General features: G+C 41.3%; 1 protein-coding gene across 2 annotated transcripts in view; it reads right to left on the bottom strand.

The window, feature by feature from the left end:
- RNF216 (ring finger protein 216) overlaps positions 1-16,751 on the bottom strand; it is a 110,507-nt gene that overhangs the window by 70,509 nt on the left and 23,247 nt on the right. For both annotated transcript variants that reach the window (XM_006906560.3, XM_006906561.3), the window contains exons 7-12: positions 15,999-16,113; positions 11,287-11,426; positions 10,139-10,189; positions 9,092-9,229; positions 7,534-7,682; positions 6,954-7,032 (exon numbers count right to left, since the gene is read on the bottom strand). In XM_006906560.3, the coding sequence (XP_006906622.1) occupies positions 6,954-7,032; positions 7,534-7,682; positions 9,092-9,229; positions 10,139-10,189; positions 11,287-11,426; positions 15,999-16,113 (672 nt within the window). The remainder of the gene's footprint in view (positions 1-6,953; positions 7,033-7,533; positions 7,683-9,091; positions 9,230-10,138; positions 10,190-11,286; positions 11,427-15,998; positions 16,114-16,751) is intronic.

Raw genomic sequence — 16,751 nt, 5'->3', positions numbered from 1 at the left:
AGTGGCCACGCTTTCCACAGCTCATAATAAGGATGGACCCGCTTGATTGTTATTGTAAGCTCTCTCTTCCCCTTCAAAGGGCAGGGTGGGAAGGTCCCCCCGGGTGAGGGTCAAGTTCTGAATCAGTCACCCACAGCGCCTTATGATGCATTCTCTCCACTGTGAAACATTCCTGAGGAATGTAAAGAGACATGAATAAACAGAAAGATGTATTCTGAACTTAAGAGAGCAGGACTCAATATATTTAAGGTAATAATTTACCTACACTCATCTGTACATTTGAAAAGACTCTAATCAAAGTGCCACCACTGCTAACTCCTAGCCCCTAGCCCCTCCTCGCCTTCTCGAGTCCTCTGCCTGTCCCCTGGGCTCTTGCAATGCTCCTCACTCTTGCCTGCAAGATCTTCCTCCAGCCTGGATCTCTCCTGTGTTTCTGAACCTAGTCACTTATCAAATAATGACTGAGCACCTATTACATGCCAGGCATTGGAAAAACATGCAGAGCAAAACCCTCCACCCTTAAAACTCAACATGTCCAAAAGAGAATTGATCTTCTCTCCCAGAATATCTTTTTTATTTCTAATTTTGTGTGAAAAGCTTTATCACCTACTTAGTGGTCCAAACCAGAGCAGTGAGTCACCTGGAGCAGTGTGAGTCATCTGGACTTCTCACCCCATTGTCTGAATAGCTCCTTAACCCTACCTCCCCTACAGTCTTTCAAACCTGCTCCCCTTCTCCACCCAGTGGTCAGTGTCACTTTTCAGGCCATCACTCAGGATATGCTTGCTTATGCTTCTGGGAACAAACTCAAACTTCAGTAACCCAAAACAGAGACTTATTTCTACATGTCTACCTTGGCAGAAGGAAAAGAGACAGCAAACCATGTGCGCTCTTATTTATTGTGGTAAAAAACACATAACACGAAATCCACCCTATTAATATACTTTTAAGTGCACAGTACAGTGCATTAAGTACATGTGCATGGTTATACAGTGGATCTTTAGAACTGTTGCATCTTGCATGACTGAAATTCCACACCCACTGCAATGACAACATCCCATTTCCCCCTCCACAGCTCCTGGTAATCTGACTTTCTGCTTCTGAATTTGACTACTTTAGACATATCCTGTATGTGGAATCATAAAGTATGTCTCTTTGTGACTGGCTTATCTCACTTAGCAATAACGTACTCGAGGTTCATTGATGTTGTTGTATGTGTCAGAACCTCCCTCCTGTTTAAATACTGCGTACCATTCCAGTGTATGGACAGACCGCATTTTCTTTATCCTTTCATCCACTAACGGACATTTAGATGGTTTCCATATCTTGGTTATTGTAAATAACGCTGCAATGAACATGGGGGTGCAAATATCTCAAGATCCTATTTTCAGTTTTTTTGGATATAAATATCCAGAAGTGAGATTGCTAGATGTTATGGTAATTTTATTTTTTAGCTTTTGGAGGACATTCCACATTATATTCTGTGGCAGCTGCACCATTTTACATTCCCACCAAAAATGTCAAGGGTTGCAATTTCTCCACATCCTTACTGACACTTGTTATTTTATTATTTTTTTGATAGTGACCATCCTAATAGATGCAAGGTGGTATCTTACTGTGGCTTTGATCTGCATTCTCCTGATGATTAGTGATGTTGAGCACCTTCTCACATACCTATTGGCCATTTTTGTATATTCTTTGGAGAAAAGTCTATTCAGGCCCTTTGCCCATTTTTAAATTGGGTTATTTGGGTTTTGTTGTTGTTGTTATTGAGTTATAGGAATTTCACATATTACAGATATTAACCCTTTATCAGATAAATGGTTTGCAAACATTTTCTCCTATTCCACAGCTTGCCTTTTCACTGTTGTTTCTTCTGTTGTACAGAAGTTTTTTAGTTTGATGCAGTCCCATTTCTGTATTTTGCTTTTCCTCTCTGTGCTTTTAGTCATACCCAGGAAATCACCTGACTTTCCTCTATGTTTTCTTCTAGATTTTTATAGTTTCAGGTCATATGTTTATGTCTTTAACCCACTTTAAGTTGATTTTTTAATATGGTATAATATCCAATTTCATTCTTTTATATGTGGTTATCCAGTTTTCCCAGAGCCATGTGTTGACAAGCCTATCCTTTCCCCATTGTGTAGTCTTGGTACCCTTGACTATATATGCATGAGTTTATTCCCAGGCTCTCTACCCTGATCCATTGGCTTGTATGTCTGTCTGTATGCTAGTACCATACTGTTTTGATTACCGTAGCTTTGTAATATGCTTTGAAGTGAAGAAGTGTAAGGCTTCCAGCTTTGTTCTTTTCTCCAGACTGTTTTGGTTATTTGGGGTCCTTTGTGGTTCCAATATGAATTTCAGGATTTTTTTTGTTTCTGCAAAAAATGCCATTGGGATTTTCATAGGGGCTGCACTGAATATGCAGGTGGCTTTGGGCAGCATGTCATTTTAACAGTATAAGTCTTCCAATCCATGCACACAGATGTCCTTCCACTAGTGTGTAATTTCTCTCAGCAATGTTTTGTGGTTTTCAGCATAGCAGTCTTTCACCTCCTTGGTTAAAATTTATTCCTAAGCATTTTATTCTTTTTGATAATACTGTAAATGGGACTATAGTCTTAATTTCCTTTTCAGAGTTTTTTGTTGTTCGTGTATGGAAACAGAACTGATTTTTTGCATGTTGATTTTGTATCCTGCCACTTTGCTGAATTAGTTCTAACAGTATTTTACATATAAGATAACATCGTCTGCAAGCGGAGATAATTTTACTTTTTCTTTTCCAATCTGAATGCCTTTTTCTTGCTTATTGCTCTTACTAGGACTTTCAGTAATATGGTAAATAAAAGTGAAGAGAATGGGTATCTTTGCTTTTTTCCTGATTTTAAGAGAAGTATTAGTTTTTCACCACTGAGTATGATATTTGCTATAGCCTTTTCATTTATAGCCTTTATTATGTAGAGGTAATCTCCTCTTATTCTTAGTTTGAGTGTTTTTATTTGAAAGGATGTTGAATTCTGTCAAATATGCTCATTCTGCATCTCCTGAGACATTTTTATTCTTCCTAATGTGTTGTCACACTGACTTTTGTTGAACCACCTTTGCATTCCTGGCATGAATCCCATCTGGTCGTGCTGTATGATCCTCTAAAGTACCACTGATAGGGCAGAACTTACTGCCATTTTGTTGTTCTCTGTCCTGTAGCTTTTTTGTTTCCTTTCCTCTCTTTCTGTCTTCCTTTGTGCAACATTGATTTTTCGTAGCGACATGCTTTGATTCCTTTCTCATCTTCTCTTGTGTATAGTTATAACAATCTATTTTAAACTGGTAACAACTATGGATCATGTACGAAAACTACTTGTACCCCACCCTTTGTTACTCATGTCACAAATTAATTTTTCTGATATTGTATATCCATTAATATATTTTATAGTTATTTTTTATACTTTGGTCTTTTAAATTCTATACCAGAATTAAAAGTGATTACATGTACACACATTATTGTCTGTCTACACACTTGCCTTTACTAGTGAGCTTTATACCTTTATGTGCTTTCGTGTTGCTATCTAGCATTCTTTTGTTTCACTTTCAAGGACTGCCATTAGCATTTCTTGCAAGGTAGGTCTGGTAATAGGAAACTCCCTCAGCTTTTGTTTATCCGTGCATGTCTTAATTTCTCCCTCACTTCTAAAGAATAATTATGCCAATACAGTACTCCTGGCAGTTTTTTCTTTTATTCTTTCAGAACTTTGAATATATCACCTTACTTTCATCTGTCCTACAAGGTTTCTGCTGAAAAATTCACCGAGAATATTATGGGAGCTACAATGTATGTGACGAGTTGCTTTTCTTTTGCTGTTTTTAAAATTCTTTGACTTTTGACAATTTGATTATAAAGTGTCTCAGTCCATCCTAATTGGGGTGCAATTGACTTCTTGAGTCAGGATGTCCACTTCCTTCCCCAGATTTTGGAAGCTTTGGCCATTATTTTTTCAAATAAGCTTTCTGCCTCTTCCTCTCTTCTTCTTCTGGGACTCTCAAAATGGGCATGTACTGGTCCGCTAAATGGTGTCCCATATGTCCCTTAAGCTTTCCTTAATCTTCATTCTTTTTTCGTTTTGCTTCTGACTAATTTCAAATGACCTGTCTTTGAGTTTGCTGATTCTCTCTTCTGCTTGACCAAGTCTGCTGTTGAATGCCTCTAGAGAAATTTTCAATCATTTATTGTATTTGTCAGCTCCAAATTTTGTTTGTTTCTTTTAAGTATTTTCTTTGTGGACATTCTCACATTCTCATTTTCATTATGTCACGTACCATTTTTTCTGAGCTCACTGATTGTCTTCCTGATGATTATTTTGAATTCTTTGTCAGGTAATTCACATACCTCCACTTCTTCAGGGTCAGTTTCTAAACACTTAATTTGTTCCTTTGTTGGACTATGTCTCTTCTTGTGCCTTGTTAGTGTTGGCGTCCATACATTTGAAAAAACGGACTAGCTCTGTACAGGGAAAGATTTCCACCCATCAGCCTGGCTATAGATTCTAGTGGCCTCTCAAACCTTTTCTGTGGCTGCATCTTCTGGACTTACACGTGTAAATTCCCAATTAGAGAGGTTTGCTGGTTTCTTTTTTCAGGAGCTTATAATCTCTTGCTCCCTCTGGTGCCTGTTGACAGTACTACAGGTTCTCTGGAGCTGCTATAAGCTGCCCAACTCTTTTTGGTTCTCAGAGGTCTCTAGGCATCTAAGTATGTGGGGTTCTGTCAGTGCCCCGAATCAGTGCTCCAAGTCGGGTAAGGCAGAAACTCACCCCTTGGACAGTCTCCCCAAAAGCTGAATGTTGGACATACGCTCCAACGCTCCTCCTTAGGGAGAAGCAGAGAGTTGGAGGTTTTCTCCTGCTAAGCCGAAAGGAGGGGCAGTGGAGAGTGTCTGCTAGTTCAAACCACTGTCCTTGTTCTCGAGTCCCCAACCTGGTGCTCCTTCCCGTCAGTGCTTAGATTCAGGAAAGCTAGAGGCCAGCCCTTTGGGTAGCCCTCTGAGATGTCTTAAAGTCAGATGTATGCTCTAGTCTTCTCGTCCACTCCAGGAAAAGTGGGGAGTTAGGAGTCCCCGCAACCGCGCTGCATGTGCCAGCGGGAGGGCTCTGGTCAGTGAGTTCTGAGTTCTCCAATGGGCTCCCCTGCCGCTGGCTTTGTACTGTCTGCAGTGCAGAAGTCTCTTGTTTTCTAGATTTCTCATAAAGGTAGCTGATCCGTGTACTGAGGAACCAGTGTGTTTCCGTGGGAGAAAGAGGGCCTGAGGCTGCCTATTCTGCCATCTTGCTAACATTATCCCGAAGTATATGTTTTTACCACTTTTCTGGCAAGTGACCTATCTCACCCACACTCACATTTCCTTGGCCAAAAGAAGCTGTGTGCCCACCACCAAATTCAAAATAGCAGGAGTATTTAGAGAGGAAGCAGAGTATCTGGTGTTTCTGCCTAGGATCTTAAGAGCCTCTGGGAGACTTTCGCTGACATCCCAGGTTGGGTGTTTTCAAGACACTCACAGGATGGATGCTACAACAGACCTGAGCGCCCTCATGCCTGCTTGAAATGGTCTTTACAGCATAACGGCCTCCCCTTCTTTGGTCTTCATAATCATGTGAGAACTTTCACCGACAGAGCCTAACTTGGAATCATACGAGCAGTGCAGTTCCCAGCTCTATTTCAGCAATTCACGGGAACTCCAGCAGGACGGTGCCGACACGCATCTCTCCCCTAAATTACTCGATAGCCAACAGACTGCCCTGATCTCTTGCTCCCTTCGTCCCCGCCTCAAGATGGGGTTCAAGGCCTGCATGGCCCCGGCCCCACCCAGCCCCCAGTATCAGTCAGTGTCCAGGGTGCTACTGCTCCTTGGACCTGGAACATTCCACCGTCTTTGCTTTCACTTCGCTCCCACCCTCTGCTTCCCTCGGCTGCCTCCTTGCTCTTTGTCTCAGCTCTCAGGCACAGCCTTCCCAGGCGCCCCAGGGCGAGACACACTGGGAGCATGGTCAATCACTCCACTTTCTTAGTTCTAAGATGACTGCTGGGACAACTGTTACATCAACAGCCTGAGATGGGGACAAATTATAAAATGAACCATGTCAGTTGTAAATATACATCCATATTTTACACAGAAATGTTAATGTTGAAAATAAAAGGAATAAAGTTTTAGTCTATTACTTTAGTTTCCTTCTTCCTTTTCCAATATCTACTTTCATTTCAAGGCAGAGATATTATACTATTCAACTTTGATCACGCTATTTTAGAAAAATGGCTTAAAACATACTTGTCTGGACAGATGCCAATGTTCACTGAAAATGCTAAGTGGCTTATAGTTGACAAATTTTAAGACAGTCTTAGTTCACAGAAAAGGAGTCTATTTAAAGAGAAGAAAGATTTTCAGCAGCAAGGTGACTGGACAGCTTTCGTCTCACCTGACGCCAACGGCTCTTATGAGAACAGTGCACTGAATAATCTACCAGACATGACAGAGATGCCACCATGATGCCCAGTTCTTTAATCAAAGTGTCATTAGGACTTTGTAAATGGCAGGTGTGTGTGTGTGTGTGTGTGTCCGCACATAGAAACAATCTGAGTACAACAGGGTGAAAAGAGCGAGAAAAATGCTGGCATAGTGGAAGAAACAGAAAACTCTACACATTTCACATTATAATAACTGCCCTTGTAGGAAGATGGCATGAAACAGAGATCCAGGGCTTTGTGACCGCGATTCCACACGTGGCCCCATCTCTGTAACCACGTTGACCACCTCTCTGAGAACCGATCTTCGCCTGCTTTCATGGAGAGGACAGCACTCAAACTCTTCCCATGGGTCAGCACGCAGATAATCAACGGCTACTCGGGCCATGAAGGAAGCCCACACTACGATTCCAGTATAAATGCAGAAAAAAACTGCCTACCTTTCGGCAGCGCGGATTGGGACAACTGAACCTCTTCACGTCACTGTCCAGCAGAGCAGGAAAGCTACAAGAGGGGCACCTAGAGTCAAACAGCAAAGGGACGTTACTCAGAATAGTCAAGCCTCGCCATTCATCCTGGGATGGAGTTTTCAGCTGGCCGGCCATACCTCTTTTACTCCTTACTTTTCATTAATACATGGACTGTTGCAGGCAGGCTCTCCTGTGTGCTGGCTCCTACCAGGAAGTGCAGGTGCCATTCAGGATCCTGCTTCAATGCACACTATTCAATAAACATACCCTTCTGAGAACTCCTCACACATGTCGCTTTCTCTCCACCCCAATGCACAATGTCTGTACCTACAGGCCAGATGATCAAGGGGCACCAAGGGAGGTAGGCAACAATTTGAACTGTACATTTTCCCCTTAATACAATTATTCTTTTATTTCCCAGGAAAAAAAATCCCAGAAAACCTGGAAGATATAGGCGTTAACGGAATTTTCATTGTCTGATCAAAGTGCTCAGGCAGCCTTCCTAACGGGGACAGAGTTGACAGATGACACCCTTTGACTAAGAACTCACCTGACCAGCTCATCGGCATAGGCGGCGGCGACTTCCTCTTCGGCTTTCCGCTCGTAGTACCTGTACAGGATGGTCTGCGGAAGCACCTTCTCCAGCTCACTGGTCGGGAATGAGCACGTGCAGCTGCCTTCCATGCAGCTGAGCTCTGCCTAGAATGAGGTTAGGGACAAAGAGGACAGCAACAAGTTCAACCAAGTTGTCAGAAAAAGGAAAAGCCTCAGTGGTTAAATGTGTCTCTCAGTGGGAAGCAAATGAACCATGGTTAAGAACACAGGCTTTATGGTGGTAAAGACCTCTCTGTCCTCTTTCTGGAGGAACCACACTCACAACAAGGAAACCAGGAAACAAAAGCACACAGTCTGCCTCTGACACCACCAAGACCTCCATCAGCCCGACACACAATACACGATGATGGAAAGCGGACGGGGAAGGTAAATGACTCAGCAGACCTGAGGAGGAGGGTCACAGCTCAGTGTCGGGAGATCATGTGAGCAGCAGGCAGGTCCCTCTATGGCCCCTGGAATGGCTGGAGGTCTGGACCTCTTGGAAGGCAGAATGAGTGGTGGGAGGAGAGGGGACTGACAGGAATATAAACTAAAAACTGGGGGACTGTTTGAAAAGCCTCCAGCTCCCACCTGCTTCAGATGAGTCAGGTACCCAAGGCTCTTCTAGGAGGGCAGAGCACATTCTCTGGAACACCTGGACTCCATCTTCAGAGCCACACCACTGCACTCTGACCCCTTCGGCCACTCTTGTCCATTTGTAAGGACCCCTGGGATCACACTGGGCCTACCTGGACAATCCTGGACAACCTCCCTATTTTAAGGTCATCTGATTAGCAACCTTAATTCTCCTTTGCCATGTAAGGCAGCATATCCACAGGTCCTAGGGATCAGGAGGGGGACATCTTTGGGAGGGGGCATTCTTATGCCAATCACAACCTCTCTGCTCATAATTGTTACTCGGTCCTTGACTAAACTACAATGGACTGCAGGATAATTGATGTCGAGTGATCTGGTTATCGGTCAGGCATTTATGAAAAGCAATTGTGGTTTTTTTTAAAGTGTTCATCAAAACAAAACAAACTTTGCATACTATGTTATGCTGGTATCAAGAGAAGCTAACTTTGGGAAAAAAATATGATCTTGTATAAAATAATTGATTTTAATATGACTATAAAATCCTTTAAAACATTTGTGAAAAAGTACTAATTTGCACTCTCATTCAAACAGACTGCAAGATTCTTTTTTGATTTCATCCTTCGTTTTTCTTAGAAGCAAGAAGCTGCGGGAGGCAGCAGGCATGCCTGAGACATAGAAGGATGGGGACACAGAGGAATTTTACCAGTCCCTGAAAAGAAATCTGTTGTTGTGCTTGCAACCAACACAATTGCACAAACCAGGGACTGCCTGGGAACCACACACACTGGACGTCTTAGTGGAGTTCCGGCTCCCTCCAGAAGGCACTCCCATGAGGCATTTATACCGGTCTATACACGTGGTCTCCTCAGACTCTGTGAACGTTTCCTACCTGCGGGTGTATTCCACAGGTCTCTTACCTTTCCAGATCCAAAGACGGCCTCCTGCGCGTATCTGATGAGACACTCTTTGCAGAACAAGTGAGCATCTGCACACTGCGTCAGCTCCTCGAATGGGAATTCCCCGTAGCAGCAGCGGCACTCAATCAGCTGGCCATCCTGCAGGAATACATGTGACAGCCCCAGTCAGCGGAGGGCGACAGGCTTCCTACTGCCTGCTCCCAGGGGGCGAAAAGCAACCCCAGAATCCATGAAACAACATGGAGCTGCTTCCCTCTGCATATATCTAGGTTGATATTCCACCGTACAAACATTAATACATAGCTAAAGACATTGTGTTTCATTTTTTTTTTTGGTACTTTTTGGGGGGTCGTCCTTTGTATAAAGTTATCATATTCATGAATTCCACAGTACCAACAGAACTATACCATCTGCAATCAGATTATACTGCTGACATGCTAAGAGTCGGGGACAAGTGGCATGAGGGATGTTATCTAAAAAGCTTTAAAAGTTGGATTCTGCTCTTTTTGTAGTAAGACAGGTGTAAGAAGGTCATGGCCCAGCCCAAGCTTTATCTCAAGGGACTACTGAGCTAACTAACGCTGCAATCTCAGGCGCCATGAGTCCCGGGAAACGTACTCTTCTTCTTAATGGCAGAGATTGGTCCAGTGACTAGTCCATCCCTACCATGTAAGAAAAGGCCTCTGCATAAGGACGGCAGATAGGACGAGGCCCGTCTGGCCCTGGGGTTATACGTATCTCTTCCTCCTAACTCTGTGTAAGTGATATCCGAGTCCTAAGTTTTCCTCTAAGAGTTTGTCTAATGGATGCCAGGCAGCATTCCTTAACAGGAACACTTATCATCTTCTCTTCAATTCTCATCCAGTCTGGCATTAAAACTGACTATTATGTTTCAAGCGTCTGTCACCTGGCCGAACCACAAACAGCAGATCAACAGGAGGCTAACCGGGAACCCATGTGCCATCAAAAAGCAAAGGAAATGTGATGAGAGACAATAGCCCACAAAAAAATGCCAGAATAAATGAATAAGGTGAGTTTTCAAACTACCTTTTGATATTGTTCTTCATTCATCTGCAGAGCAAGCAAAAAATCTTCATGCTGAGGAACAAAAACACCAGACATGCAGATACAAATTTAGTAAAGATGCTGCACACCATCTAGAATTTATTTCCATAAACATAAAAGAACTCTATTATTAAGTCATCTCTTCAGTTACATAGCTTAGCAGTTTAAAAATTATTTATTGAACTTTGACCCTCAAAACCACCTTTTCGATACTCTGACAAAATGGGAAGTGTGCACCAAGTGCTCTGCTGCATCTCAATGACGGTGGCCATCTCCAGAAGCACTTGTCACTGGTTGCAAGCTGCTCAATTAGGCATTTATTTTTTTTTTTAAACAGAACACCATTGTTACTTGAAAAAACGACAGAAAAACTGTGATTATTCAAGATTATGTATTTGGCAAGACACTTTCTCAAAACTGAATAAAGTGATTATGGCTAACGATAAAATTCTGGCTCTCAAGCAGAAATCAAAATTTTGGAGGTCTTGATCCATCTGTCACAGAGTTACTTGATCACCTATTATGTTACATTAGGTGACACTGCCTTTTTTAAAAAAACATGAGTGCACGGTGGTGAAGAAAATAATGATTATCGGGTACACTTTGGCGCCACTGGACTGCTTCACGCTAAGGTACCGTTGCTTTTGTTCTGTCAGTACAAATTCAACATGGTGAAAACATATCTTATCATGAAGAGAGCTAAATAACTTCCCGAACCCCCAAAGAGTCTAAGGGAAGCCAGGGGTCCGCGGGTCATACTTTCAGAACTGCTGGTCTAGAAAATACATATTAAACAACCAATATATTCTGGTTGGCTTGCAAATTTGATAGTCTATTGGGAAGAATTAAAGAGCTAAATGGACTCTCTGGCTTTTCTCTGCCACCAGAGACTGAGGGAGGTCAGATATGTGTACTAAGCTCCAATTAAAATTCTCTAACATAAACCTGATTTACAAACCTGCTGACCTTAGTATCATTACAAAACCCAGTTTTGTTTTCTCTCTTAAAAACTCTATAGTTTATTCAAGTTAATTGCTCAAAAGAAATGGCAAATCTTAAAAGACAGTTTCATACTAAGCCATAACCGCGTACCAGAATCCCAGAAACCCATGCTAAGCACGTCTCCCTACCTCTGCCATCTCTTTGATTTTCTGTTCATAGAACTCCTGCTCTTGCTGCACAGCTGGAAGGAGGGCATGCCGGTCATAGGACCTACAATGTCGCCGCTTATTTTCCAGAAAGAACATCCTCTTTTCTATTTTTATGTCACCTAGAAGGTACATAACAATGCAAAATCATTCAGACAACTGTTTGCTAGGTATCCAGGCCAGGCACTCATCTGCAGCCCACGCCCCACCTACTTTCTAGCGGCATATTTTGTTCTTCCTAGAACACACTCCACCATTTGGGAACAACAATGAGCTCATACCATCCCTAACCTGCCGTGCACTTCTGACTTTCGCATCTTTATCCTGTTATGCTTCAACTGGAAGGTCTCTTCTATCCAGTCGGTATTGGGCTGTGTGACTGTAACACAGGTCACTGTCCATTCCACTGAGGACAGGTGGTTTACAGTGTGGGGTTAAATAGGGCTGCTGAACATATGTCTACAATTCAGTCGAGCAGACACCAAGGAATGAAATTGCTGGATCGGCTTTGGAAAATAGGCCAGTTTTCTAGTGTGGTTGTTCCAATTTACACTCTCTCTCCCCCAGCAATGCACGTGAGTCCCTGTCATTCCACGTGTTCATCAATACCTGGTGTCATCGTTTTCTAATTTTAGCCGTTTTAGTAGGTGCACGTGTTTATGTTTTTAAACTTTGTATTTTGAGGATTTCAAACAGAAAAGCTGAAAGGTTAATACCTAGATTCATAATAAATAACTTAGAATAAAAATAAATGATAAACATCAGATCATGTAATTGGTCTGTTCAGGTTTCTATTTCTTCTTTGATTTGTTAATTTACATTTTCTAGAAAATGGTCTACTCCTTCTAGATTTCCTATTTACTCACAAAAGTCGTTCTTTGTACATTTCTTTTGATTTTACGAATATTTACTATATTTGGATCCTGATACATTTTATTTTTTTCTTGTTCTTTCTCACTAGTTTTTAAAAATTAAAACTTTTTATTATTTAGAAAACTAGTGTTTCGTTCTTTAGTTTCAATCAATCTACTTGTGTATGTTTCTGCCCCTGTGGGTTTTAATCACTGTAGCTATGCAATTAAGTCTTGAAATCAGGTAGACTGATTTCCCCTACTTTATCCTTTTAAAAAATTATTTTAGCTATTATACTACCTTGCCTTTCCATATACATTTTAGATTCAGCTTGCCTGTATTTACCAAAAAATCTTGCTGGGATTTTGATAGGAATTATATTAAGCCTGTACATACACACCTTGGAAGTATTTCCGGTTGGGTTCCAGACCATGGCAATAAAGCGAAGAGTGCCATACAGTCACACAACCTTTTTGGGACTCCAGTGCATGTAAAAATTACATTTACCTTATACCGTAGTCTATTTAAGGTGTGTAATAGTATTGCGTCTAAAAAAATGGACACATCTTAATTAAAAAATACCTTATTGCTCAAAAATACTAACTACCACCTGAGCCTTCGGCAAGCCAAAATCTTTTTGCTGGTGGAGGGGTCTTGCCTTGATGTTGATGAGAACACATTATTTGCAAAGTGCAATAAAATGAAGCACAATAAAATTAGGCCTGCCTATGTATAATGTGGGAGGACTGACATCTTTACTATATTGTCTTCCAATCCATGAACACAGTTATGTGTCTCCATTTATATTTATCTTGAGTTTTCCTCAGTGTTTTGTAGTTTTCATCATATAAGCCCTGTTCGTATTTTAATAGATTTACACTTAAGTATTTAATTTTGGGGGGAACTACTGTAAATGGTACACTTTTTAATTTTGGTTTCCACATGCTCATTGCCAGTATATAGAAATGCAATTGGTTTTTCTAGGTTGATCTTATATCTGCAACCATACTGAACTCATTTATTAGTTCTAGGAGTTTGGGGTAGATTCCTTGGCATTTTCTATGCAGACTATCATATCATCTGCCTTTGGGGACAGTTTTACTTCTTCCTTTCTGATCTGTACCTTTATTCTCCTTCTTTATTGTGGGGGCTTGGGACTTCAGTACCATGAGGAATGGCAGGGAAGAGAAGACATCCTTTCCTTGCCCGATCACAGGGGAATAGGGTTCACATTAAGTCTGAGGTTAGCCATGAGTATTCTTGTAGCTGTTATCAAGCTGAGAAAGCACGAATCCTAATTTTCTGGGCATTTTAATCATGAATAGGTGTTCAATACCTTTTCTGCATCAACTGATGTGGTCATGTGATGTTTCTTTAGTTTAACATGACAGACTGAACTGACTGGTTTCCAAAAACTGAACCAGGCTTGCATTCCTGGAATACACTCCATTTGGTCCCAGTGTATGTTTTAAAAAATATTTTTATATATTTCTATAAATATACTTTATATATTTAAATACATATTTATAAGTTCTATTTGCTAATATTTTGTTAAGGATTTTTGCATCTATATTTATGAATAATGTTGGTCTATAACTTTATTTTTTGTACTATCTCTGGTTTTGTTATCCGAGTAACACGGGCTTTATAAAATGAGTCAGGAAGTGTTTCCTACTCTTCTATTTTCTGGAAGAGATTGTGTAGAATTGGTGTTGAATCTTCTATTAACGTTGGGAAGAATTTTCCTGTGAAACCAACTGGGGCTGGAGATGTCTTTGTTGGAAGATTTAAAATTATGAATTCCACTTCCTTTATAGCTATATATAGGGCTATTCAAATTATCTGTTTTATATGGGTAAGTTTTGGTAGTCTGTATTTTTTGAGTAATTGGTCCTTTTCATCTAAGTTGTCAAATTTACATGTGAAAGTTATTCACATTATTCTTTTTTGGATGTCTGTAGGGTCTATAGTGATATCTCCCATAAAAAGTGATCACTCCTGATATTGGTCATTTGTGTCTCCTCTTTTTTTTTTTCTTGGTTAGCGCTGCTAAAGGTGATATGTTGCATACTATTGAAGCTCAGTTTACATCCCATTTCTAACCAGACTCTTCATGAGAGGCTTATGGTCAGCTCATGAGGACCATAAAAAGGGCAGTCTCTTTCAACGAGGCAATGTATAGCACAAAGAGCAGTGACTAGATGGAAAACAACCTGAAAAGGTGAAGGGATTCCTGCAACAGGTGAAGGATCCTTAGCCTATGTGCTTATAAACTGCTGAGAAGAAAGGTTAAGTGTATCTATAAGTCACAAATATTAAACTACTAATGTATGTCAAGTGTATTTTCTAACTTCTAGTGTTCTTAAAGATGATCTAATAAGTGTAGTATAAGAATCAGAATCCAAAATTAAAGGGATATACCTGAAACAATGGGCTGGAACTGAGATGACATTAATAGGGAAAAATGTCAGATGAAGCAAAACTGAGAGAGCTTTGTGACTTAAAAGCAAGGTGGGTGAAAAGACCGAGGCTGAATGTGAGCCAAAGGTGGGACCTATTTTGATTTTCAAAAGCCATGATGGTCTTGGGCTACGTGGGCTTAAACACAGAATCTAGACCTCAGCCGCTGTCTCTACACGGCAGACCTCACTTGAGTCCCTGGTCCAGCCCGGCGCACCCAAACTCTCCAAAAGATACCGACATGCTAGAGAAGGGCACACGGAAGCAAATCAGAATGACAAAGCAGCGACAGACAGACTCCAAGTGTTTGCAGAGGTAAGAACTACACCATGGCAGGAAATGTCAGGAAGGTAACTTCTGGCTTGGTATAAAAGAACTTTCTAAAAGAGGCAGCTGACCAACAATGGAGTGGATCACTTCATCAAGCAGGACTTTCCTTTCTCTGCCACTTACAGTCAGAACAGGCATGGAATGGCTACATATTTGGGATTCCTAGTCTAAAATGTGGATAAATTTAGTTGAGTGAAAAACCACTTAGACGCTATCCCCACTTTCTCACCCTGCCAAAGACCTGTGAGAAAGCCATGTCAGGAGGGCACTGCTCCACGGACTAGCTTGGGGACCTGAGGAGTCAGAGCCTAAGGCATTTTCTTTTAGGTCCCGAAGAGTTCATATATTCAAACACTTTCCAACTCTATAGCTATCTCATGGAGATTCCATTCAGTCACACCTGAAATCAAGTTATGTAATTAAATACAGATATAACAGAAAAATGAAAAGGAAATGGAAATATTCCTTCTTGAGACAATCTATAGGAAAATTAGTGGACTCTTCTTGGACACAGTAACTCAGATGAAATTTGTTGCAAAATTCAACAAGTTTACCTTTTGGGGGGATCAGACCTGAAGCAACCTCTTCGAAGAGCTTTCAGCAGTTACTTCATCAATAAGAATAACAGAATTTTAAATAAACAGTGGCTACTTAAGAGCTGCTTGGTTTTTTTCCTGTGAGAAGCCACTCTCAGGGGTGTAAGTGACCCCCTCGGCAGTAAGCAATCAATCTCACTGGTCTAGACAGTTTTTACTAGTGATAAAACTAATTCTCGTCAAATATCCAAGACCAGTTTTTTCCGAAACTTAAGAGTGTCCCCAAACTCTTCCATGTACAAATTCTCTGACATTTCGCTACATTTTCCTGTCACAGTGTATCCTAAGCAGAAAGAAGGAAGAAGACAACTGTAGCCACTTTCTAAAACTCTCCTCGGACTGGCCAGGAGACACTCCCTAAGCAGCTGTACCACGACATCCCTCATAGGCTGCGGAGGAAGGGGACAGTTCTGCATATAAGCTTCACAGTCAGTGACACTCACAGTTTGCCATTACCTTGTTCAAATTTGAAATCTATGTAAGAATACTGATTCATTTCTTTTCTCTTTTTTCTTTTTCCACTGGTTTCTGGCGATAGCTCTTGCCATTTTTTAATGGCATCAGAAAAGGCCTAAAAATTGAGAAAGAGAAAAAGGTTAGCACTATAGATGGGACAGAAGAATATGTGAAACGTAGGCAATCCCCAAATCTCATTTTGACTCAGTTTCAGCTCTCTCTCCTGCCCACCTTACAGAAATAGTTAGTGGCCAAATAAACAGGTAGCATTTCATTTTTTTTTTTCTCTTTCATAAACTGCTACGATGGCAGAACCAAAATGCTGACAAATTCAAGGGCGACATAACAGAAACTGCTCAAACTGTCCCTGAGTAAGTACAGGTTAAATCATGTAACAAATGGCCAGCAAGCTGCATTTCACAGGCCATCTTACATGGTGTCCCTCAGGTGAACATGCCCCTTCCACTCGCCCCCAGTCTTCGCTGCTTTCACCTATAACTACCCCTTCTTTGTACTGCACACCGGAGCGCAAAATTCTCCTGCCATACCTGTAGTTTCTCCCTTTTTTAGATCTTTCCAATAGACATTTAAGGGTGCTCAAGTCTTTGTCATCTTAAAAAAGAAAACACTTCCTCCTTTGGCATCCTTCCCCTTTGTTACTGGCCCCTCTTTGTAGCCAAATTTACCAAAGGAGCCAGCTGCACATTGTTTTATCACCTCACCTCCTACGAGCTTTGCAACTCCCTCCAATCT

This window comes from Pteropus alecto, unplaced genomic scaffold (genome assembly GCF_000325575.1).
Source record: "Pteropus alecto unplaced genomic scaffold, ASM32557v1 scaffold40, whole genome shotgun sequence".
NCBI classification, from domain to species: domain Eukaryota; kingdom Metazoa; phylum Chordata; class Mammalia; order Chiroptera; family Pteropodidae; genus Pteropus; species Pteropus alecto.
Note: the sequence above shows the minus strand (reverse complement) of the source record. Positions and strands in the feature narration are given on the sequence as shown.